Source organism: Aulonocara stuartgranti (assembly GCF_965226115.1).
Source record: "Aulonocara stuartgranti genome assembly, chromosome: 13".
NCBI lineage: Eukaryota > Metazoa > Chordata > Actinopteri > Cichliformes > Cichlidae > Aulonocara > Aulonocara stuartgranti.
The window spans coordinates 23,119,089-23,143,063 of record NC_138949.1 but is presented as its reverse complement, the minus strand read 5'-3'; the positions used below and the strand labels follow the sequence as shown (position 1 = coordinate 23,143,063).

Here is a 23,975-nt window from a genome sequence, read left to right as displayed (position 1 = left end):
CAGGTAATGTTGTACGTATTGCACCAGGTCACCACCAGCCACAGAATTTCTGTTTTTGCCTGAAAGAGTGTGCACAATTGCTAGAGTCATACTTGATGTCATTGGCCCAGAACTTAGTTTCCCATGTCCCCTGCATGCTAATAGGGATTTTGACAGTTATGAGGAATAACTAAATGTTGTGGAGTGCTTGGTTTCCTCTCTTGATGTTTTCCAGTTGGAGTGGTAGGCATACATGCTGGGGCCAGCCATTTAGACTGTGCCACGTTACTACTGGAAGATACCTGGGTCTCACAGAGGAGAAAGGTCTGCAGCTGGTTGATCGGGACAAAGCTGACATCAATACAACCTCCTTCTGCTTTCGATCATCAAAGGTGAGGGGGGATATGAGAAATACACTGGACATTTCAGTGGTGTTCTGAGTCTTTAGAGATATAGACTGTAATGTCATTTGTTTGAGTTTTTTTGTGTTTATTAAAAGAGAAAAGTTAGAAAAATAAGAATATTTAATGCCTTTTTTTGTGTTTAGGAGAAGCTTGACACCAGCACAAAGACTGATGTTGATGGGATGGGAATCCCAGAGATCAAATATGGAGATTCCATTTGTTTTCTTCAACATGTAGCCTCTGGGCTCTGGCTAACATACCAAGCTGCTGATGCCAAGTCCCATATGGGTGGAGCTCAGCGAAAGGTGAACTTGTATACTCAGTATTACTATAATAAGACAATAACTGGCAGTTAACCAACAGTGTTGGACTAAAGAATCTGGCAAAAGAATCTGTTGGATATAATTGCAAATGATGTGTTTTCAGGCAATTTTGCACAGTGAAGGGCATATGGACGACGGGCTGACACTGTCTCGTTCTCAGAGGGAAGAATCTCATACTGCCAGACTAATACGGAGTGCTGTTCTCCTCTTCACTCGCTTTGTAAGGTACAGGATGCTGGATTAAGACCTTCAGTCATTTGTGAATAACTTAGCGACAGTTTTTTTACAGCTGCAGTGCTGGCTTAATGCTAAATGTCACACTACATGTCCGACTGAGCGTGGGTTTACAGCATTCGCTTTGAAGATATGTTTATGATATATACATACAATCAGAAGACCAGGGATGTTATCGTCTTGGCATTGTGGCTCTGATAGGACCTCCCCGCCCTCGTGTATGCGCACATGAAAAGCTGGAGGTGGGAAGAGCAGCAGCAAGACCCTCCAGAACTAAACAAAGCAGTCAACTCAGATACAGCGTCAAGGAAGGAGCTGGGCAGATTCAAGAAGCTTAAATAGCATGCCCTCTATGACACAACAAGTTAGCTGTGTAGATGGGTATCAGCTGATGTGGGCTGACACTGAGATCAGATGATCTGCAATGATTGCAGCTAAGCTTGACTTTGTGGGCTGCTGGAACTAATGCTTTGCTCTGTTTTTTACCTTATCTGATAATTTTGAATTGCCATGTCATAATTACAAGAAATCTGGAGGATGAGAATACTTGGGGCTCAGATACTGTCTGTCTGTCTCACATTTGGCTTTTTAAATTTTGAGTCTTTTATTTGTAAAAAATAAAATAAATTCATAGGCTAGTATAACACCTTCTGTCTTTACTCCATCGATCGAGAATAAAACAAGTTTGGCTGGTGATAGTAGCAGCAATTATAATACAAGACAATTTGGCAGACTTGTAGGTAGAGTCTAAAAACAAACTTTTTTTTTTCTTTAGGAAACTTGATGGTTTTAACCAAGAGGTAAATATCCCCTCTGTCAGCCTGCCAGTGGAGACAGTGACACGCAGTCTGCAGGATCTGATCATCTATTTCCAGCCTCCACTGGAGGGGCTAGGCCATGAAGCTAAACAGAACAGCATGGCGGCGCTAAAGAATCGACAGAACATGTTTCAAAAAGAGGTAAATCGATAAGTGTGAATGAGTCCTACATGTGCTATGCCTCACGCTTCCCTAACTGTGCCTCCCTTTCTTCTCAGGGTGTGATAGATTTGGTCTTAGATTGTATTGACCGTCTACACCAGTATAGTAGTGCTTCTCATTTTGCTGAGGCTGTTCAGAGTGACACAGGAGAGGAGTGGGAGACCATCGTCAACCATTTCTATGAGCTGTTGGGTGAGAGTAGTATAGATGGCACCATACTTATTTTTTGAAGATACCACAAATATCTCCTAATCTGTTAAGGTTCCTCTTATTATCTTATCGTCTGTTAATATTTTTGTTAATATTTTTTGTTTTTTTTGTTTTTTTCCTCTTAAGCTGCTCTGCTCCGGGGAAACCGTGCAAATTGTGCTAATTTCTCGGGTTCGCTGGACTGGCTGATTAGCAGGCTAGAACGGCAGGAGGCCTCTTCTGGTTGGTTGGATTTGCTTTATGTTTTCTTCATCAGCCATTGTGGATTGAAATTTTACAGTATATATTTATATTATATTTGACATTGGTTATCGTGTGTTGTCTGGGATTTATACCTAATAGTATAGAAGCATAGAGGTAAATGCAGGTTATCATCCACACAATAATGGGCAGTTATATTTACAGGAGTCCTGGAAGTTCTTCACTGCGTCCTTGTGGAAAGCCCTGAAGCTCTCAATGCCATCAAGGAACAACACATTCAGTCTGTCATCTCATTTCTGGACAAGCTTGGATGCAACCACAGGGTAGTGTTTAGAAGGCTTTTGTGTGTATTCAATATAAAAATAAGATTGAAGTAAAGTGCATGGATAATAAGTGATGCCGAATGGCCAGTAATTTCATTATTAAGCTTTTTGGCTACAGTGGCATGTCTGCATTAATTAAAAATAAATACAAAAAGTCCTTTGTTATTATCCTAATTTTCTCTCAGAATTTGTCATTATGGGGCTTAGGCAAATTCCACATTTCTCACCAGTCTAGTAACATAGACATAGTGTTTCACTTTTAACAGCTATAATAACAGTTTCCAATCTGTTTCCTGATGTCGGATCATTTCCATTTGCTTATTGAGCTATTGCCACATGAAGAGCTGACAGGTTGTGTTCCAGGTGCTGGAGGTGCTTTGTTCTCTGTGTGTGTGCCATGGTGTGGCGGTGCGGTCCAATCAGAACCTCATCTGTGACAGTCTGCTGCCAGACAGAGATTTGCTACTCCAAACACGTCTCGTTAATCAGGTCACCAGGTAATTTTATAATCTGGTTTCCAAACAGGACCGCTTTTTGTTTTTGTGTTTTTGCCATTCCACTCATCCTTTTTACTTTGAAGTTTTCTGAATTTCTCTACATTCAGACAGAACTCTGATTTTGGATTATTGTTTTTTACTACACATAAAAATCAGATGCAAAGTAGCACAAAGAACAATATATTAAGTAGGTAGCTTTTACGGTTCTGTGCAAAAGTCTAAAGCCACCCCTCATTTCTTTATATTTTGCAATATACAGCAATTTCTCCCCAGGGTTTCCGGAGGTCTTTCAAAGTATATCTTTGGAAATTGGCTGCTTTTTCATTCATTTTCAGTCCAGTTGTTTAACCTAACCCTGCAAAAGCACCTGGATAGAAAAACCCACTGTGAAACACTTTCAATCATAGATTGGGCTCCCCAGAACCCAGACCTTGGCATTATTGAAGCAGTGAGGGATCACCTCAACAGAGAACAGAACAAAAAGCATCCAGCATCCAAAGAAGGGCTTTGAATGTCCTTTAAGAAGCCTGGAGAGCTGTTCCTGAAGACTACGTAAAGAAATTATAAGAAAGTTGCATTAAAGAGTTCAGGCTACACTGAAGAATACTGACATTCAAGCTCGTTAGAAGTATACAAACATTTTGCCTTGCATACTTTATATCCATGTATGTTTGCAGATGTTTTAATATATCAGTGCACTTATTTTTCCATTATTTTAAAGTGAAATAAATATGAAATAATGGGAGGGTGGCCGTATTTATGTTTGGCAAATAACTCAATAGGGGTTTCTTTCCCTGACTCTTCTCATGCTCGCACATGCATTTGTTTAGCTGAGTGTTATTTGTTAACTGTGGCGCTCCCACGGGCCTTGATATTCTTGTTTTTCATCTGTAAAGATGTCACATCCTTGATACTAGAAATATTTCAGATTTTTCTATAGCGTGACATTCGTTTTTTTTTTTGTTTTTTTTCTCTTTTGGATTTAATTAAATACTTTCTTTTTTCCTCCAGTGTCATTTCTTCAATTGCTGCATCATTTTTTTTATTTTACATCTGAATAGATCGGAACAATAATGTTGATGTCAGAGCTTAGATGTCTTTGTCTCACCCTCGTCTCGTGAGAGTTTGGAAAGATTACCTTAAGCCCGAGGTGGTATGACTCAACGGAGGCATTTTTTAGCCAGTTTCATCATAGTCCATGCTCTTCTTCTGTCTCTCAATATTTTTACCTGCTGTGCCAATCTGATCTTGTAGGCAGTTTCCATTTCCCTTTTCCTTTGAGCAAGTTTTTTTCTGCCCAATCTGCCCTTTCTCTGTAAGCAGCTGCCTTCTTTTATCATGCTTTTTTTTTCCCCATCAGCAGCCCATTTCATTCCTCAGGCTTTATAACTTATTTTGTTTCATATTCTTCACACCTGCTCAGTCCATGCCCCAGCTCTCCTTTCCTCCTAAAGCAATTTCTCATTCTATCACTTCTTGTTCCAATAAATGCTTCATTAGTACATCTGCTTTCATTCTGATTTCCTTTATCTCATCAATTTTCTTTCTTCTCTCCCTCACCTACCACAGTGTGACAGTTCTTCCAGATGCTCTCTTCTTTTTACATTATTGCCTTTAATCTATTCTTTCCATGCATTTTATCTAGCCTCAATCCAGCCTTTTATGAGTAAAACTAAAAACATGTATACTAGCTGGTATTTCAAATGCTGATTAAGTTTTTATTTACACAATAAAAGTGGCTTACTGACTTCAGTGCACTGCTTTTTTAATGGCTGGGTGCTTGGGAGTCCCATTCATAATTAAATTTCATTTGCTGGATTTACTGATTTGACATGAATCTAAATTTAAGTCCAAAGTTTAATCAGCTGAACTTTGGAGTTGTTGGAACTGCAAACCTAATTTAAAAAAAAAAAAACTTGGGACACTGTGTAAATTGTTAATGAAAACATAATGCAGTGATTTGAAATCTCAGATCAATAGAGCATGTTTTCTAGGTTCTATTTACAGTAAAACACAGGAAACATTTCAGATGTTTAAACTGGAAAAGTTTACCAGTTTTAGAAAAGTTCATTTTGAATTTGTTGGCAACACATCAACATATCAAAAAAGGATATGTTTACTACTAAGTACCGCCTTCTCTTCTTTTAACAATAGTCAATAAACATCTGAGGGGGGGCCTGAGGAGACCAGATGCTGGATATTTTGGATGAGGAATGTTGTCCCATGCTTGTTTCATGTACAATTCCAGCTGGTCAGCAGTCCTGGATAGACTTACTTTTGTTTCAACGAGGACTAAATCTCTCCAGTGATGGTGCCGTGTTGCTGCAGCATATGTAGTATGTGGCTTAGCGTTGTCTTGCTGAAATATCCACGTCACAATTATGCCTGTTATGGTGCAATGCAGCTGAAGAGCACAGCCATCCAATGTTGAGTTTTCGCTTTGTTCTTTGTGCTTAGAGAGTCTTTTGATAATGTTATGTACTGTAGATGATGGGATATTCTAAATCTTCACAATTTTATTTTGAAGAACATTATTCTGAAATTGTTCCAGAATTTGTAGATACAATTTTTGGCTACTGAGAAACTGATGCTCTTTTTATGCCCACTCGTTTTACTTACCTGTTTCCAACAAACTTAATTAGTTGCAAAATATTTCTTCAGCTGTTTCTTTTAAGTCTTGTTTACTTTTCCAGCCTTTTGTTGTCCCGTACCAACCTTTCTGACATGTTTTGCTGCCATCAAATTCAAAATGAGCTAATATTTTTCATGAAATAGTAAAATGTCTCAGTTTAAACATTTGTTTCCCATGCTCTATAGTGAATAAAATCTGGGTTTATGACACATGCATATCGTTGCATCCTATTTTTACTTACATTTCACACAGTGTTTTATGTCATAAACAATTTCTGGCTGAGAGCACAAACTTAACGTTCACAAAGTTGGACTCTCTCCAAGTTAACTTGTAATTACAGACTATCAGCAGCACTTAAAAGTAAAAGCCCACTACCTGAATGTTTCAAACACTGAGCTTTGCTAATTAAGAGTGTCACAGCTTAAAAATGAGTTGTATGGGTGCACCATGTATCTAATTAAGTTGTCATATCAACGCAGAATGAATTTCACTTTTATTTGCGAGCAGACTACTCATATGCATTGTAAATTATTTCAAAATTAATTTATGATCACACCAAATACACTAAAATCTTAAAAGATGAGTTGACTGAAATTTCTCTGTCTTTTTTTGCCTTTTTTGCCACATTTCTCTGCATATTACAACAACAGCATGAGGCCAAACATCTTCCTAGCTATGGGAGAAGATTCATCCCAGTATCGCAGGTGGTACTACGAGCTGGTTGTGGATCACGTCAAACCCTTTCTCACATCTGAGCCCACACACCTGCGTGTCGGCTGGGCTTGCATGAAAGGCTACCAGCCCAGGCCGACAGGCGGCGAGGGCTGGGGGGGGAATGGAGTGGGAGATGACCTCTGCTCGTATGGCTTTGATGGACTTCACCTCTGGTCAGGTGAGGATGAGCTCAAACGGCTGATAAACAGCTTGGTCTGTTTAACATTATTGTATAACACTGATCACAAGAGTTTACAGGATGAGTAAACTCCACATACTCCAAAGACAAATATCAGAGTCTGTAGCTGTTACAAACATGATAACAAGTCAGTTTGAAAAACTTAGCACATTACTTTAGTGCCACAAAAGCTACACATGGGAGGATTACCATGGCAATTAAAGCACAAAATGCATTATAATAGATCATTTTTAATTTCCTTGTTCAGAATAATTGAAATGTCTGTAGTTAGTGCAATAAAAGCTGTGACTGCAATTGCTGAGCGTCACTTAATTATCCACAGAGAACAATTAACATATTACTTTTTTCTTTCAAGTTTAACGTGGACAGAAAAGAGAGAGAGCAGTGGAGGCAATTACAATCTGTTTTCAGTAGTGATGATTGCACTTCATCAAAAAAATAAAAACAAAAAACAAACCTCTGTATTTTGATAAAGATTTGCTTGTGCAGCACAGACATCTCGTGTAAAACATGAAACGTGTCAACATTTTCTGGCTCGTTGCACTTTATTCTTATTTAGTGTGGACAGCAGTAGATTATCATTGATGTTTCTAATTATCAGGAATGGCTTTGCTGTGAGGCGTGTTCCTAAAGTGCCTTAATCTTTACAATATGTTTTACATTTATGAAACATTCATTTGATTTGACTTTAGTTGTAGTGTTTCCATTTAATAAAGCACAAAGCACTTGAATTCTCATTTTAAGTTGTACAGAAACATTAAAAATGTAAATATGAAGACTAATGAGTGTGTCTCCTGAATCTTAGGCTGCGTGAGCCGGAAAGTCAGCTCCCCGTTCCCTCACCTACTAAAAGATGATGATGTCGTTAGCTGCTGCCTTGACCTCAGCATTCCCTGCATCTCATTCCGGGTCAATGGTCTACCTGTGCAGGGCATGTTTGAGAACTTCAATGCTAATGGACTTCTTTATCCTGTGGTCAGCTTCTCTGCTGGAGTAAAGTTAGTATCAACACTATTATTGTTTTTTTGGGTTGTTTTTTTTTTTTATGTTTTTTTTTTCAAGAAATCCACAAAACAATAAATTTTCTCTTCCTCTTTTCTTGGAAAACAAAACAAGAGTTCGTTTTCTGTTTGGGGGAAGGCATGGAGAGTTTCGCTTCCTGCCACCTCCAGGTTATGCTTCTTGCTCTGAAGCTCTTCTCCCAAAAGTCAGACTGAAGGTACAGCTGTGTCAGGAATACATTTTGGATCATGGTGAAGGGAAACAAGAGCTTATTGGCCCCTTAGTGCCTGTCACTCCAGTTACCTTCACTCCGACAACAATAGATATCAGCAAGGTAAATCTTGTTTTACAAAGATGAAATGTTTGTATACTTAAAGTCTTTATAACTAATTTGTAGAGAATCATTTGCTCAGAGAAATGACACCATCTCAGAGTAGTTTAGCTACTTATGCAGTACTTTTACCCTACAGGTGGTATTGCCTCCACAACTTGAGGACATTCGAGAAAAAATGGCTGAGAATATCCACGAGCTCTGGGTAATGGACAAGATTGATCTCGGATGGACACATGGACCAGTAAGAAAAGACACAAAATGTATAATTTTATAAAATTGCATAACTGATATGCAGTATTGTATAAAAGTCTTGATCCACCCCTCATTTCTTCATATATTTAAAGAGGAAAAGGAAAAATAAATGCACTGATTTATTGAAACATACAGATATCCATGGAGTGAAGTATGTAAGGCAAACAGAGTACGTTTTAATAAGCTTGAAAATCAGTATTTGGTGTGACGACCTTTATTCTTCAACACAGCCTAAATTCTGTTTGGCAAGCTCTCTTGTAATTACTTTAAGTAGTCTTTAGGAAAAGTTATCCAGGCTTCTTGAAGGACATTCAACGCTCTACTTTGGATGTTGGCTGCCTTTTGTTCCTTTCTCGGCTATGATTATTGATGCCGGATGCCTAGGCTCCTGGGAGGCCAGTCCATGACTGCACTGGGAGTGTGTTTGGCATCACTGTCATGCTGAAAGATGGTATTGTATGGTGGATCAAAACCTGATGGCACTCATCTGCGTTCATAATTCCATCAGTTTTCACAAGATCCCTAACACCACTAGCTGAAATGCAGACCCAAAATGTAACAGTTTCACACTTACTGTTGTACCTTCTCCATATATACACTGATGATTATTTGAACCAAATAGCAAACGAAACAAACGAAACACAAGGAGCCAGAAACCAAAACACAGGGAACAAAAGTCCAAAACATAACAAAACAACAGCACTGACCGCGAAGCCAGCGACCGTGACGGAGCAAGTCCGGAGGCCGGCCGCGCGGAAGGCAGCACACCCTGGAAGGCAGCATAGAACGACACCGTTAAGGAGGGCATCCACGATGCTGGGTCCATGTTCTGATCGCGATCTTCTGTTATGGCAGGGCTGTGTGCATGCAGGAGTGGTGGCATCCTAACAAAATTTGGATTCATTACTCCATAAAACCTGCTGTCAGTGATTTTCTGTCCATTTCTTGTGCAATTTGGCATTCCTCGGGCTTTTCCCCACATTTTCCTTCCTTAACAATAGCTTCTTGACAGCTGCTGAGAGCATTTCTGATGAGGCTTCAGCAAACAGCAGATGGATCACCTGAAGGACATGACATCTTCTGTAGATTTTTTTTTTTTAAGCTTGCCAATCTTTCTTGACCCTTCACTTGTCCAGTTTCCTCAATTTATGGGCACATTGCACATCATGCCTAGATATGCCAAATTTTCAACTAATAGCTCTTTAGGAATCATCTTGTTGGTACAGAAAATACTATTTTATACCTGTCAGCCTGTGTTATCTTTGGCATTTGTCAGCTAAAGAAATCTGAGCAAATGATGTGTTTTTGTGACCGGCTGCTAGTAACAAAGTATCTAAAATTTCAATTTAAAATTGCTCAGCTTTCTGTTATGTGTTGCCACAACACTGGTTTATCTTTTGAGTTTGGTGCTTTCTTATGGTTGAATAAATCATCGGTCAGTTTGAAGTGTCTTAAACAAGCAAGCAAAAAAAGAACATTTCTGTTAAAATGGTCAGGTACAAAGACTGTAATGCTGTTAGCTAATTTGTTTCCAAAGAAAGACTCCTTTGAAGCAAAACGTAAGGAAATGAGTCTCAATGACACTCTAATGAATCATCATTATGATTACTTTTTAAGAAATCCACATGGTTTTTGCTTGCCTTGCAAAATAACATCTCTCTCAAACAGGTGAGGGATGAAGGTAAGAGACATGATCCTTGTCTGGTGGAGTTCTCCAAGTTGCCAGAGCATGAGAGAAACCAGAACCTTCAGATGGCACAGGACACACTCAGGTGAGCTCTGTTCTGTTTCATACAATAATAATAATAATAATGATGCAGCACGGTGGTTAGCACTGTTGCCGCACAGCAAGAAGGTCCTGAGTTCAATTCCACCGTCAGGCCAGGGTCTTTCTGTGTGGAGTTTGCATGTTCTCCCTGTGTTTGTGTGGGTTCCCTCTGGGTACTCTGGCTTCGTCCCACCATCCAAAGACGTCCAGTTTGTGGGGATAGGTTAATCGATTAATCCAAATTGCCACTAGGTGTGAATGTGGGAGTGAATGTGAGCGCGAATGGTTGTCTGTCTCTGTGTGTTAGCCCTGTGACAGACTGGCGACCGGTCCAGGGTCTACCCCGCCTTTCGCCCTATGACAGCTGGGATAGGCTCCAGCACCCCCCGCGACCCTGAAAAGGATAAGCGGAAGCGAATGGATGGATGATAATAATAATAATAATAATAATAAAAACCCAGTGTGCTTGATTATTATTTTCATTTAATTTTTATTTATTTATTGGAACGATTTTTATAAAAAAAAAAAGATTGTGACAGACCTTGTGCTTTTCAAATCTAATATTTAGTAATTAGTAAGTAGTGTCTGCTGCAGTAGTGAATTTTCAAAGTTTTATTCTTCATTGGAGGACCCTGCTGGCACTTGGTTTCCACATCGGATTGATGGATGATCATGCTGAGAAACACATGAAATACATGAGACTTCCTGTCAAGTAAGTGAAAATCCACTAAAAAAACAAAAATCCACTATGCAAGATTTATGCATATATCCTTTTTCTTATCTGCTTATCCAGTTTAGGGTCATGGGGTTGCTGGAGCCTATCCAAGCATAATGTAATATCATGTTTGATTTAATTTAGTCTGGTTCAGCTGTGAGTTGCATCATGTCTAAATTAAAGTAACAGAAAAAGATAAGGACCATCTTATGGTGGTAATGGTAACTCATTTTATGAGGCTACAATAAAGAGAGGATACACAACTGCAGTTCATATTCATTTGATCTCGTATGCTTGCACTAGGAGAACATCTCACTTCAATTTCAACACTCTCCTTTGAGCCATCCTTGCAAACAAATTCTTTTTAAAACTTACAGCTTATGTCAAAGAATAGTTTAACTGCGATAAAACAGTACAACAGCACAATGAACATCACAAACCACCGCCTACTGAACACACTCTTTTCAAACGCTAACTCAAGATGTTTGAAGTGTGTATTTGTCCTTTGCAGCCTTTAGTCATATGTTGGCTCCTTTAAATTCTCTGAGAATTTTTCTTCCCCCACTTTTTAAATGCAATTTTGTTTATTTATTTATTATTTATATTTCTTTAACGTTTATTGATGTTCTGCTTTATTTGTTTCGTGCGGTTCAAGCAGGGTGTAGGCCAGGAGGGAAAAAGTGAGCATTTTGTTTACTCAAGGCAGTTGAAAGTATTTTATACAGGAATGATACAAAAATACTGTTTAACATTCAGGAACTGTAACTGTGATCCTGTCACATCTCTGTCTTTTTTGCTTTGTTTTCTGTCTTAGGTATGAGCAGATGACTGGCTACAGGCCTGCTCCAGTAGACCTGAGCCAGGTGTCTCTGAGCTCAGACCACGAGGAAGCAGTTAACTTGCTGGCGGAGAATGAACACAACGTATGGGCCAGAGAGAGAATCAAACAGGGATGGACTTATGGAGCGCAACAGGTTTATGTTCTGTGCTGGATTACTTCAGTTTGTTTCATTTTACACAAAAGTACTTTTTCCAGAGTGTTAAAATAGTTATAATATACTTTATATAGATATTCACATAGTAGCAAAAGGTTATACCATGAGATAATTGTATAGCGTCAAACATAGTTGCCCTTCTTGCTCCTTGCGTCTGTACTTTTAGGATATAAAAGCAAAGCAGAGCCCTTACCTTCTGCCCTACAGCCTTCTTGATGAAAGAACTCGGAGAGTGGGAAGAGAGAGCGTCAGAGAGGCTGTCTGTACCCTGCTGGCATACGGCTACAGCCTGGAGCCCCTAAACCAGGAACACAGTATGTTTCAAAGATCTGTTATAAAACTGTAGCTTAGTGCACATCATATGTAAGGTAATCGGTGTAAGTTCAACTGCGATATATTAACAAAGTAGTAAACAAAGGTTTATTTGTATATTAATCATACTGCAGTATTTGTCACCATTGTTTTCCCAGAGGGATTTTGTTCTACAACGCTTTTCCCAAAAACGAAACTTGGGGCGTTGTAGAAAATGTAAATAAACCTAGATTGCTAGGATTTGCAAATAATCTTTAGCACATATTTATGTAGAAAATAATCTAATGAATGTTAAACATGACAAATATATTTTTAATACATGTTTATTTATTTAGACATATGTGTAGATGTAGGGTTTTGATGATTAGTGGGGATTTTCTGCTGTCTCTTACATTGTATCCAGCATTCCAACTTTTTTGGAAATACGTTTATGGCAAATAACAATATGTTTCCTGTTTCTTGGCTTTACAGCTACATTATCAAAGCCATGTTTCTTCTCTGCTGAGAAATGCAGAGTGTTCAGACCAGATAAATCATATGCTGTGACCCAGGGGAAGTGGTATTTTGAATATGAAATACTGACAGCAGGGAATATGAGAGTGGGCTGGGCCCGACCAGGCTGTACCCCAGATAAAGAGCTTGGCTCAGATGACCAAGCATATGTCTTTGATGGATTTGAGGTGAGATATAATTAAATTTGACATTTCTTACTTTGGCTACTGACCATTACAGTAGCTGAATGGGAATCGGCCCAAATTATAATGGCTTTGTTAATGCATATTTATTTATTTTCATCTTTTTTGAATTTACTTAACTAATAAACTTTAATTAACTGTTTTTTCTTGCTATATAACTATAACTGAGACTAGGTGACGTTTTAGAGAGCAGACAGAAGGAGATATGTAGGCACAGACAAGTATCTATTGAAAGAAACTGAAACATTAGTTACTTTTTTTGGACCTTCTAATGTCTGCATATTGTGTCACGTTAGTTGCATATCCTTGCAGTGACTCCTGACCTCATATTGTTGGTTGACCAACACAGAAGGTCTCAGTTACTCCAAAGCTGTGTTGATATCATTAATTAAGATCAAACAGTTCCAATTTTTAGTGATTTGTTTTCCATACGTATCATATTTTGGTACTAACATGTGGTATATGGATTATTAAAAAAATGTAGAGTTTTTAGATAACTCTTCAAATAGATAGCAGTAACCTCATGCAAAATATACTTTATGACATGTCTTGTATTGGCTCTTCTGGGTTGTTTCTTTTTTTGCCTTTGGCTTTTTGCACTTGTCTCTTTCCTTCTAACTCAATGTTGCTTTCAGGCTCAGTGGTACCATCAGGGTGGCGAGCCCCTGGGACGTCCATGGCTGAGAGGTGATGTGGTGGGTTGCTTGGTGGACATGGATGAATGCACCATGATGGTTACGCTCAATGGAGAGCTGCTGTTTAATGACAGAGGATCGGAGCTGACTGCCAAGGACTTTGATATTAGAGATGGTCTGTAAAAGTTTTTGGCTTTATACTTTCTGCTGCATTTTGATATAGCTTTACTATACCTTTATTTAAAAGTCTAATATCGGAAAACTATATTGCCACTTCCCGTGTCTTCCAGGCCTATTACCTGTGGTTAGTGTTGGGGTGAACCAGGTGGGGAGGCTGAATCTGGGACGCCAAGTAGGCTCTTTGCAATACTTTACTGTGTGTGGCCTGCAGGAGGGGTATAGACCTTTTGCCATCAACATGGCCAGAGACCCAGCTCTGTGGATGAGTTGGAAACAGCCGCAGTTTACCTCCATACTACCTGATGATCACTATTTACAGGTAAACTTACCATATATACAAGGTTTCCTTCACCCATCTACAGACCTTGATGACCTAGAGTTGCTAGTAGTGGTGATCAGTTAACACTGATCCTGAAAACCTTGCTCAAATCTTTTTCAAGGTTACAAGAGTCAGTGGCTCAGCAGATTCCTTATCCAGCCTGAGGGTCTCCCAGTGTATGCAACCGCACCATGGTGGAGAAAGTGAGATGGGCTATTATCGCCTCAGCATGTCTGTCGGATGTGCTGCTGTCCTCAGAAGCCCACCAGGGGGGGTGCTTCCTGTGGCCTCCAGTGCTCTCTCTCCAAGCTCAGGTTTATTGATGTTATATACAGTATGTTCAAGTTTGAAATCTTTTTTTGAGAACATGTTACATCGGACCACATTAAAGCTCTGTTTAGTTTGACATAATTTCAACAAGCAAATATCTCTAGACCTGAATCAAGATCTGTTGTTATTATTATTAGGCTACTGGGAGAAACAGTTAGTGTGGGTGACTTGCATAGCTGCAGCTATCCAGATTATCCACTGTCTATGCTATTGATATTCTGCCATTATGACCTTGATGAGCCTGCTTAAGCTCCCAGGGGCCCTGCTGTAATTAATGCCTGTTGTCCTTTTAGAAAGGAAAGAGCAGGAGGAGGTGGACTCTGACTTTGAGGTGCTGATGAAGTCAGCCCACAGCTATGCTGGTTCAAGAGATGAGCTCAACTATAAAGATCATAGTAACGACAAAACATCAAGACTGAAACAGCGGTAGGTGGTAGAGAAAGGAAAATGAAGAAAGTATGGAATGAGGGTCCATCTCCTTTAAAATTGAATGCAAAATAACACAATAACTGTGCTTTGCTGAAATTAATTTGCGTTTCTTTGTCTGTAAGGTTTATGCTGAAGAAGACCAAACCAGGCTTAGTCAGCAGTAACTCATCTGCACGGCTCCTCGAAGACGTTGTAGTCGACAAGGATAACTATGATCACCTTATCCAGAGCTCCAGAGTAAGGCTTTATCTTCTCGTCATCATGTGAAAATACACAATACAAAACTAATTGTAATGCAGTGTGCTTCACTTCTTTGCCAGCACGTATAATTACCTGCCGCAATAAAACTGTTGAATGCAAGATGCAAATACCAAACAGTGACACCAACTAACCTTTCTGTTTCAGTATTACTACTCAGTGCGGGTTCTTCCAGGCCAGGAGCCATTCAATGTGTGGGTAGGCTGGGTGACCTCTGACTTTCATCAGCATGACATGACATTTAACACTGACAATGTCCACACTGTGACTGTCACCCTTGGAGATGACAGTGGCAAAGTCCAGGAAAGGTTGGTGAACAACAAAACAGTTTTATTTAGTATTTTAGGTGACTGTATCAAGAATTTTGAATTTTGACTGAATAGAGTTGGGTTTTTTTTCATAATTATCCTTCATCTGCTGTAATTACTATATTTACTGCAGAGGTGTTATATTGCAGTGTGCTGTAAATTTCCATTAAACAGACAATACCCCTCTGTCTACATAGTGTAAAGCGGTCTAAATGCTATATGGTTTGTGCTGGAGAGGCAACAGGCCTGTCTCAGAGTCGGAGAAGCATAGGATTGGAAATTGGCTGTTTGATTGACACAACCACTGGTCTGCTTACATTTACCTCCAGTGGAGTGGAGATGGCCACTTTCTACCAAGTAGGTCACACAACAAACTGTGTGTTTTTTTTAATGTATTTTTTACTTTAATAAATTTAAGTTTTATGCATTATGTCTCATACTGTTCGATATAACGATATATATCGGATGACGATATCAAAACGTCTATCATTTCATATTACTCTATAGTTTGTTTCGTGATTTCGCAAAATAACCTGTTTACGGCAATATTTTTTCATCATTTTGATGGTCACTGTAATTTCTTAAAGTTCTCTCTTTCTCTTATGATTAAAATAAGCACACTACGGACGGACAAGCGACTGTTTTTATGCGTTGTTGTTAGCAACAACGACGGTAAAACCATCGCGTGGCTCCGCCGTCTGCTTGTTTATTTTCCACATAAACCTTTCACAATAAAGCTGAAGATCCTGTTGAGATTTTTCAAAATAAACTGAATCACGTGAAAGAGTACGCAGAATGTTTACAGATGAGAAGCAAAAAAGAGCCGTCAGGTGCTAAAAAATAAACCTTAGACTCAAACGTTAGAACAGGCTTTTCCCTGCAGCACGCCGTGTAAATACTCACAAAGAAAATGTCTAAAAATGTAGTTTCATGCATTGGTCAAAACACTTGACTCCAGGTACACGACTAGCTAGAAAAAAAGACTTCACGCATATCGAGTTGCCCGAGATTTACAGAATTTACAGAAAATGTAACATTTTTGTGATATATATATCGTTGTCGGGACATGAGATTTTGGTCATATCGCACAGCCCTACTATGTATGTAACACTTGGGACTGAACTTGCCCATATGGAAAAGAAATAGTAAAAACATATATGATTTACTCATGAAAGTGGCCACTTTCTCATTACTTTCATATATTTTTTTTAGTAAGCATCCAAAACATACAAGTTTCATTATATAATCCTTCAAGGGATCTTATATGTGTTTTAACTCTTGTATGCTTTTCATACAAGTTTCACACAAGACAGATACAAACTTTATAAGATTTATATATATCTTTTCCATATGGGTGGGGCTGCTAATGTTATAATGTCAGTAACAGGCAAGTTGTTGGACTGCATTATTAAACTGAGCATAAACTGTTTCCCTGCAAATCAGGTGGAGGCAAGTACAAAGCTCTTTCCTGCTGTTTTTGTCAAACCCACCACCAAAAACATGTTTCAGTTTGAACTGGGACGCATCAAGGTAATTCAACTTTCATTATTAAACCTGGCTAAGATACTTTTTATTTTTTAAAGCAGGTTTTGCTTATTTTGTGGACAAATTTGAAGAGTAATAAATTACAACGCAAGATGTTAGCCTGAACTTCAGTTTGTTTTTCATACCATCCTAAAAGTATCATGTATGACATAATTTCCTTTATTTGTCTTCTTCTCGAATCCAGAATGTGATGCCACTGTCCTCAGGTTTGCTTCGGAGCCAGTCAAGGAATGTCACTCCTCAGTGTCCTCCTAGGGTTCAGGTCCAGTGGCTGAGGCCTGCTTCATGGACTAGAGTACCAGACAGAGCACTGAAAGTGTTGGTTGATCAACCAGATGAATGTCACGGCTGGAGAATTCAATGCCGTGAGCCCTTACAAGCCATGATCCTTCACATTCCTGATGAAAACAGGTTATGAAGACAGGATTTGATCTTTTACAGATTTAAGAACAAAGAAATATTTTCAAGAAAATAAAGAAATTTTGTTCCAAATGATGTTGGTGCAAAAGCTTTAATTAGATTTAGGGTTAATAACAGTGAAGTTGCATTTGCTTTTTGATGCTATTCATGTAGGTGTGTTGACATTTTGGAACTGTCGGAGCTTGATGACCTCTTGACCTTTCACAACAATACCCTCCTGCTCTACTGCTCTTTATGTGCTCTTGGCAACACCAGAGTTTGCCATGCCCTCTGCAGTCATGTGGACCAGTCGCAGATTCTTTATGCTATTCAGGATCCCTACCTCCCTGGCCTGCTCCGGTCTGCATTTTATCAGCTGCTTTTTCAGGTGACTGCTTGTTGGAGGTTAGATAACATTAACTGACAAAAGAATAAGTACGTCCTGGTCTTTGGAGAATATCTGAATACATTTTATTGTTTTTGTCCTCAAGGTTTTCCTCAGCAGCTACACCACAGCCTGTCTTATGATGAACCATGAATACATAGTTCCTATGACTGACCAAACCAGAGAAATCACCCTTTATCCCAGTCCTATTAATGGTGGGGATAGACAACCTCCAGAGGGAATACCAAGTGCTAGCTGTAGCACATCCCTTAAACCTCAGATGCATTTTTCAACTCCTTGCTTTATCAGAAGCGATTGCAGAGAAGGAGCTAGTGCACTGGAAATAGCCTGCAAAGACAGCCCAGAAATCCCTCTGGACGTTTTAAAGAATCTTACCGTGGAGATGCTGACTGCTGCAGTTTGGGCTGTGGGTCAGGATGTAAGGGATCCTGCAGGAGGCAATTTCGAACTTTTGCTTGTTCCTTTATTAAGACTTTTCTACAGCCTCTTGGTTATGGGGGTGTGTAGGGATGAGGACTTAGGGAAGATTCTTAGACTCATGGAGCAAGGTGCATTTGCAAGGCCTGGAACACCCATAGGGAAGTTGGAAGAAGAAACTAGTGATGATGAAGAAGAGCAGAAAGGAGTGATCACTGAAGAAAGTTACACTGTTAAACAAGGACTTCTTCAAATGAAGCTTCCAGAAGCTGTCAAACTTGAGGTGAACCAATCTGCAAAAAAATGTTTTTTTTGATAATGCTCTTTCTTCTCTGTGGGTCACTGGGGATTAGCTTCATGTGCTGTGTTGTTTGAATCCTTTAAGTATGTTTAAAATTAGCCATGAAGGACTGCTTTATTTCTTTTTCTAGCTCTGCCACTTGCTATCCTACCTGTGTGACTGCCAGGTTCGCCACAGGGTAGAAGCTGTGATTGCTTTCTCCGACAGCTTTGTTGGCCAGCTGCAGGAGAACCAGCGGTTTCGCTACAACCAGGTCATGCAGGCGCTCAACATGTCTGCTGCCCTCACTGCTCGCAAGACAAAGGAGTTCCGGTTACCACCACAGGAGCAGGTTGCACGATATGAATACTAACTAAAAGGATAAAGTTATAGCATTTGTTTTGCATTGGTTTATGTAATGTAGCTGTAACTCTGAAGAAAGCATGTAACACACACTTGCTGATTGTCTATAAATATTGTAATCTCTCACCTGACTAAAGATCAATATGCTGCTGACCTTCAGAGAAGATGCGCAGCAGGAGAACTCTCCGTGTCCAGTGGAAATCCAGGAGCTTCTTCAAGACTTCCATCACCTTCTCGAGACACACTGTGGTTGGAACACAGCTTATCTTTGACTGATTGAATTTTTATTGAGCTAGGGAATTATAAAAACGCTCCAAGAAAGCACTGATTAAATCCCATTTTATGCTGTTGTCATTCTACAGGCATTGATTTGGCCAGCACCTCAGAGGATGAAGAGGATGCAGAGATGTCTCTAAAAGAACGACTTCTCTGTCTTGTGGCGAGAGTCTTTGGCAGTAATAAGTCATCAATGGATATAGACGGGTGTTCTTCACATAGCCCCAGTGAATACAAGTTGTTTTTTCTTACTTTGCACATTTTGCTGTCCTGTTGCATTTTATCACCTTTATAAGTCATTTTATTTAACTGCACCTGTGATCACGCAGCATGTTTTTGGTTACTAACAAACCATACAAACATAATGTTGGTGAAGGAGATGTTATATTAGGCCATGCCTAGTTTTGATGTCATTACGCATAGAATGAATGTGTTGCATATAACTTAAGTGATAAGTAACTTATTGCTCAGTTGCTTCCTGTAGAAAGTAATTTGACACATAACTTAAATTACACCTGTTTTACCCTGTAATGTGGCGTGTTTGTGGCATTGTCACATAATTACCATTTAACTATATAAACCTCAAGTGTTTATGATGTTTAAGTATGAATACATAGCTGATAGCAAAGTTGAAAACCAGCTTCGTAAGACCTCTTCATAATCATCATCACAGCAATCTGGAAATATCTATCGTGTTTTCTACCACAATGTTGTCAGTTCTAGTTGAATTAAATAGAAAGGGTAGCTTGCCATCAAGAAATGCACTTTCTAGGTCTATAGCACATCCAGTTTAAACACAATAGAGAAAAAAAAACTAACCTGAAGAAAGTCACGAAAAACTATTATAAGCTGTTGATTGAGTCATTGATTGATGTTAGACTACGTTAAGTCTCAAAGCAAAGTTTACATCAAATAGGGTTTGTCTCTACAAAAATGTCAAACATCAAAGAAAAGGAAGGTTCATAAGTTTGACCATTTGGCTTGTAATTTAACATAAGCTGCATCAGAAAGGCCATTAACCATTACCACAACCACAAAATCTTAGAGATTAAACTGCTTCATTCATAATGCTGCCCAGTAACAGAATAGCCATTGGTAGCAGGAGGTAAACAGGCTCAAAGGAATTAAGCCAGGGAGACAGGAAGAGACCCTATGATGTGGAAACCTGGGAGCAGTCTGGTTTTAGCAGATTTTAAATTGGTTACAAACATTCCCAGCTAGAAATAAAGCCTACAGTTCTACAACGCTGATCGTTCATCGCTGCTTTTGTTTAGATCAAGCTCTGGATGTTTGGCTGAGGCTGGTTTACACTCTGCCTAAACATGAGTCTGGGTTCTGCTCTAGCTTTGTGTTATCTTTGCAGATGCTTGCAAAGAATTGTGTTATCAGCAGGTGTTTATAACCGAGATACAGTTTGCACTTTACCCACGGGTTTTTGTCCTTTAGTGCACAACAAATGAAAGAAGTGTTCATTTTTCCACTTCTAATAAGTTGTAGACTGCGCCACTGCTTTTCTCTCCTGCACGTGAACTGAAGTCCCCTGATTGCAGTGCAAGCGTGTCTGTCCACTATGCATATAACTGATGAATCTTTAGAACTCAAGTAAAAACATGACAAAACATGACAAAGTAAAACTATCACAGTACCCCAACACTGGCAATGCAATATTTACTGTAAGTGACATAATAACAAAATTGTTATTACCTAATAAATGACATTTCCAATGTGTTGCTATATCACACACATCAATTAATCAATTTGTCATTTAAACACAGATAATAGGATTTCGAGCCTGTCCTTTTATCTCTGCTTCTCACCTGGTGTTACTCTTTCAGAGTCCCTCAAAAAGATGATCTCTGAAACAATGGTGCACTGGGCTCAAGAAAGTGAGATTGAGGACCCTGAACTAGTCAGTGCTATCTTCTCATTGCTGCACCGCCAGTATCAGGGCCTCAGGGGCCTAATGGAAGGACCCTTATTCAAAGCTTATACCATCAAGCAGTCGTCACTGGAGGACACCATGGCACTCTTGTCCTCCTTGGGCCAAATCCGCTCCCTCCTCAGTGTTCGCATGGGGAAAGAGGAAGAGAGGTTGATGATCAGACGACTAGGGTAAGAATGATTAGTTGCTCTTGTATAATTTATTAGTGTCCAAGTTTCCATTACCATGTGGTGCCACAAGTTTTCTTACATTTTTGGTAACATCTACAGAGATATCATGAATAATAAAGTTTTCTACCAACATCCAAACCTAATGAGGGCATTGTCGATGCATGAGACTGTGATGGAGGTGATGGTCAATGTTCTTGGAGAAGGGCAAATAAAGGTGAGAAAATAGCTCAAATGTATAGAAATAATGTGGAGGAAAAACATGAAATCAAAGTTTAGATGTTTATTTTTAGTTTAAAGTTTGGAGTTCAAATTAATTTCTCTTGTGGCTAATTTGCATGATTCAGTCTAATCACTCAGCGTCTGCCCCTTTACAGTTTGCTTTCTCTGTGTGCTTGTTTTAATTTACTATTTCTAGGAGATTACCTTTCCTAAGATGGTTGCCAGCTGCTGTCGATTCCTGTGCTATTTTTGCCGTATCAGCCGACACAATCAGGGAGCCTTGTTTGACCACCTCAGCTACTTATTGGAAAACAGCAGTGTCGGGCTAGGTAAATGTCAGTTTCTCTGCTATATAATCTCACTGGTCTTTTGTAAAGACCAAACTTGAAACATTTTTGATTGTAGTTTACTGAAAATATATAGAAGTAAACTACACCGATATACATTATTGTGTTTTGCCCTTATACTAATAGCCTGGCATTATGGAGAGTTTGAGCCCATGTTTCAGTTGTTTTATGTTTTTTTGTTTTTGCAAAGCTTCACCGTCCATGCGTGGATCCACTCCTCTGGATGTGGCTGCAGCTTCAGTTATGGATAATAATGAATTGGCCTTATCACTGAGGGAATCAGACCTGGAGAAGGTAACTCTGTATTGACCAGAAATGTTACAGTCCATTAGTCATTCTGTAGACAGTATACTGGCTTCCTTCATGTCAATAATAATGTATAATTAATAAATATGATTCAAGGTGCAGGGGAAATGCAGCACTATATATAGACAGTGGAGCTTAAATATAATAAATATATTTATAATATTAAAGTTCAGTTTCTAAGAAAGCTATAATGTTAAGAAAGAGATTCAGCTTGAGCAAATAAGTACTTATTGCTGATAAATCTTATCTTTTTTCCAGGTGGTTCTGTGCCTTGCTGGCTGTGGTCTCCAGAGCTGTCCAATGCTAGTGGCAAAAGGTTATTGCGATATAGGGTGGAACCCTGTGGAGGGCGAGCGTTATCTGGATTTTCTACGTTTTGCTGTCTTCTGCAATGGTAAATTAAAGATTTAAGTTTTCATTTTTAGTATATTTGTTCATACTGTATTTTTTTTAAAATATGAAAACATGGACTAAAAGGTCACCCTGATATTTGCAACAAAGTTACACGTGAGTCGTTACATACATTTGGCTGGCTCGATTATGGTATTTGATCTGTCACACGAAAATTTTTAGCTTGCCAATTTAATAAAAAAAGTGCAAGCTTAATTAATACTAATAGAGTATACTGTATAATATACATTTAATTCTTATATACATTTCATTTGCAGAGCATGCAGGTCATTTATTGCTTCTGAAACTTAAAACACAGTGTTGATAGGAGCAAAATGCTAATTTAAAAAGGAACAAGAGGCTTCAACATGTCACGCTCCTAATTAAGCTGCAGTATTTGCACTAGAGGTAATTCACTCTGCTATTGATTTTCCTTAGTCTGAAGCGGTGCCCAAAAGTCATCTGTTCAAATTGCCCTTGAGGCTGTTGACAGTTCAGCCAAATGGCAATGGCTTTCTGTACCAAGTGCTCCTCAGTATTTACAGCTTCACCTCGTCTCTGTGCAGCACTTGAGTTGTGCAGTATATTGTTTTATATCACTCTACAGAAGATATATAACATTTTTATCCTCTAGCTGTTTAAATTGATCAGTTTTCTTTGTGAGAGTCTTTGTTAATATATTTATTGTTATGGCAGATATTGAAGAATAAAAATCAAAGCTGTGTGTTGATTGGTCACAGGTGAGAGTGTCGAGGAGAATGCTTATGTGGTGTTGAGGCTATTGATTCGTCGACCTGAGTGTTTTGGCCCTGCGCTGCGAGGTGATGGGGGAAATGGTCTCTTAGCAGCCATGGAAGAAGCCATCAAGATCTCTGAAGACCCTTCTATGGATGGCCCTTGTACCAATTATCATTCCAACAGAGCGCTGTCAGTATCAGATATATGCAGTCACATAATTAAAAAAAAAAATATTTAAAATGGACTTAGAAATATTGTAAATCCAGAATCAGTGGAAGTAACTGTAACAAGCAACAAAAGAATCTGTACACATTAGCTTCTATCTGTAGAGGCCACCAGTAATATATGTTGATAATCCGTGATAGATAATATCAGGTCATTGCAGGCTTTTGATTGTTATGATTGTGTCCTGTAATAGAGATGTTGTCCAAGACAGCGATGATGATGTCATTCACATGGGGCACGCCATCATGACCTTCTACTCAGCTCTTATTGACTTGCTCGGTCGCTGTGCTCCGGAGATGCATGTAAGTGTTCCCTTAGCTATCATCAGCTCTTCCACATCAATATCTACTCATGTCTCAACCAATAAAGCCTAATGAAGAGAGTCTGCAAACTTCTGTTAAAAGAATAAACCTCAGACAAAAGTGTGCATTTTAGATGCTGCATTGCATTTTGCCTAATATTTATTATGTAACCCACACTTGGTCACAGGTTTTTTAATGTTTTAAAGATATTCTCAGACCTAGTTTGGACTTACTCTAATAGAGATTGTTGTCCCTTGTTGGCCAACATTCAGTATACTGCAATAAGCCATTAAAGACAGATTTACTGGTCAGGTCCTATTATTCATATTGATGATAGAGTACCCAGCCTTGATTTGGAAAACCCTCAACAGGGTGAATAAATGAAATGGTGAACATTGCATCAGCTCCTCGAGCCATCAGAT

The 23,975-nt window shown here is 39.1% G+C and overlaps 1 protein-coding gene across 9 annotated transcripts in view; it reads left to right on the top strand.

Moving 5' to 3' along the window:
- The window catches only part of ryr2b (ryanodine receptor 2b (cardiac)), an 83,820-nt gene that overhangs the window by 15,379 nt on the left and 44,466 nt on the right, over positions 1-23,975 (top strand). For 6 of the 9 annotated variants that reach the window (XM_082557437.1, XM_082557435.1, XM_082557438.1 and 3 more), the window contains 38 exons: positions 215-371; positions 527-688; positions 810-931; positions 1,716-1,899; positions 1,977-2,112; positions 2,257-2,352; positions 2,536-2,654; positions 3,018-3,151; positions 6,434-6,675; positions 7,502-7,694; positions 7,813-8,032; positions 8,169-8,273; positions 9,953-10,056; positions 10,681-10,764; positions 11,582-11,741; positions 11,929-12,076; positions 12,546-12,754; positions 13,405-13,579; positions 13,695-13,903; positions 14,025-14,217; positions 14,527-14,659; positions 14,785-14,899; positions 15,068-15,228; positions 15,426-15,585; positions 16,672-16,758; positions 16,958-17,184; positions 17,347-17,560; positions 17,664-18,278; positions 18,427-18,627; positions 18,776-18,887; positions 19,001-19,141; positions 20,750-21,026; positions 21,126-21,240; positions 21,442-21,574; positions 21,783-21,886; positions 22,157-22,292; positions 23,029-23,215; positions 23,445-23,553. In XM_082557437.1, the coding sequence (XP_082413563.1) occupies positions 215-371; positions 527-688; positions 810-931; positions 1,716-1,899; positions 1,977-2,112; positions 2,257-2,352; positions 2,536-2,654; positions 3,018-3,151; positions 6,434-6,675; positions 7,502-7,694; positions 7,813-8,032; positions 8,169-8,273; positions 9,953-10,056; positions 10,681-10,764; positions 11,582-11,741; positions 11,929-12,076; positions 12,546-12,754; positions 13,405-13,579; positions 13,695-13,903; positions 14,025-14,217; positions 14,527-14,659; positions 14,785-14,899; positions 15,068-15,228; positions 15,426-15,585; positions 16,672-16,758; positions 16,958-17,184; positions 17,347-17,560; positions 17,664-18,278; positions 18,427-18,627; positions 18,776-18,887; positions 19,001-19,141; positions 20,750-21,026; positions 21,126-21,240; positions 21,442-21,574; positions 21,783-21,886; positions 22,157-22,292; positions 23,029-23,215; positions 23,445-23,553 (6,379 nt within the window). Of the gene's footprint in view, positions 1-214; positions 372-526; positions 689-809; positions 932-1,715; positions 1,900-1,976; positions 2,113-2,256; positions 2,353-2,535; positions 2,655-3,017; positions 3,152-6,433; positions 6,676-7,501; positions 7,695-7,812; positions 8,033-8,168; positions 8,274-9,952; positions 10,057-10,680; positions 10,765-11,581; positions 11,742-11,928; positions 12,077-12,545; positions 12,755-13,404; positions 13,580-13,694; positions 13,904-14,024; positions 14,218-14,526; positions 14,660-14,784; positions 14,900-15,067; positions 15,229-15,425; positions 15,586-16,671; positions 16,759-16,957; positions 17,185-17,346; positions 17,561-17,663; positions 18,279-18,426; positions 18,628-18,775; positions 18,888-19,000; positions 19,142-20,749; positions 21,027-21,125; positions 21,241-21,441; positions 21,575-21,782; positions 21,887-22,156; positions 22,293-23,028; positions 23,216-23,444; positions 23,554-23,975 lie in introns of those variants that run through there. The other 3 variants (XM_082557440.1, XM_082557439.1, XM_082557442.1) reach the window with 3 other exon arrangements.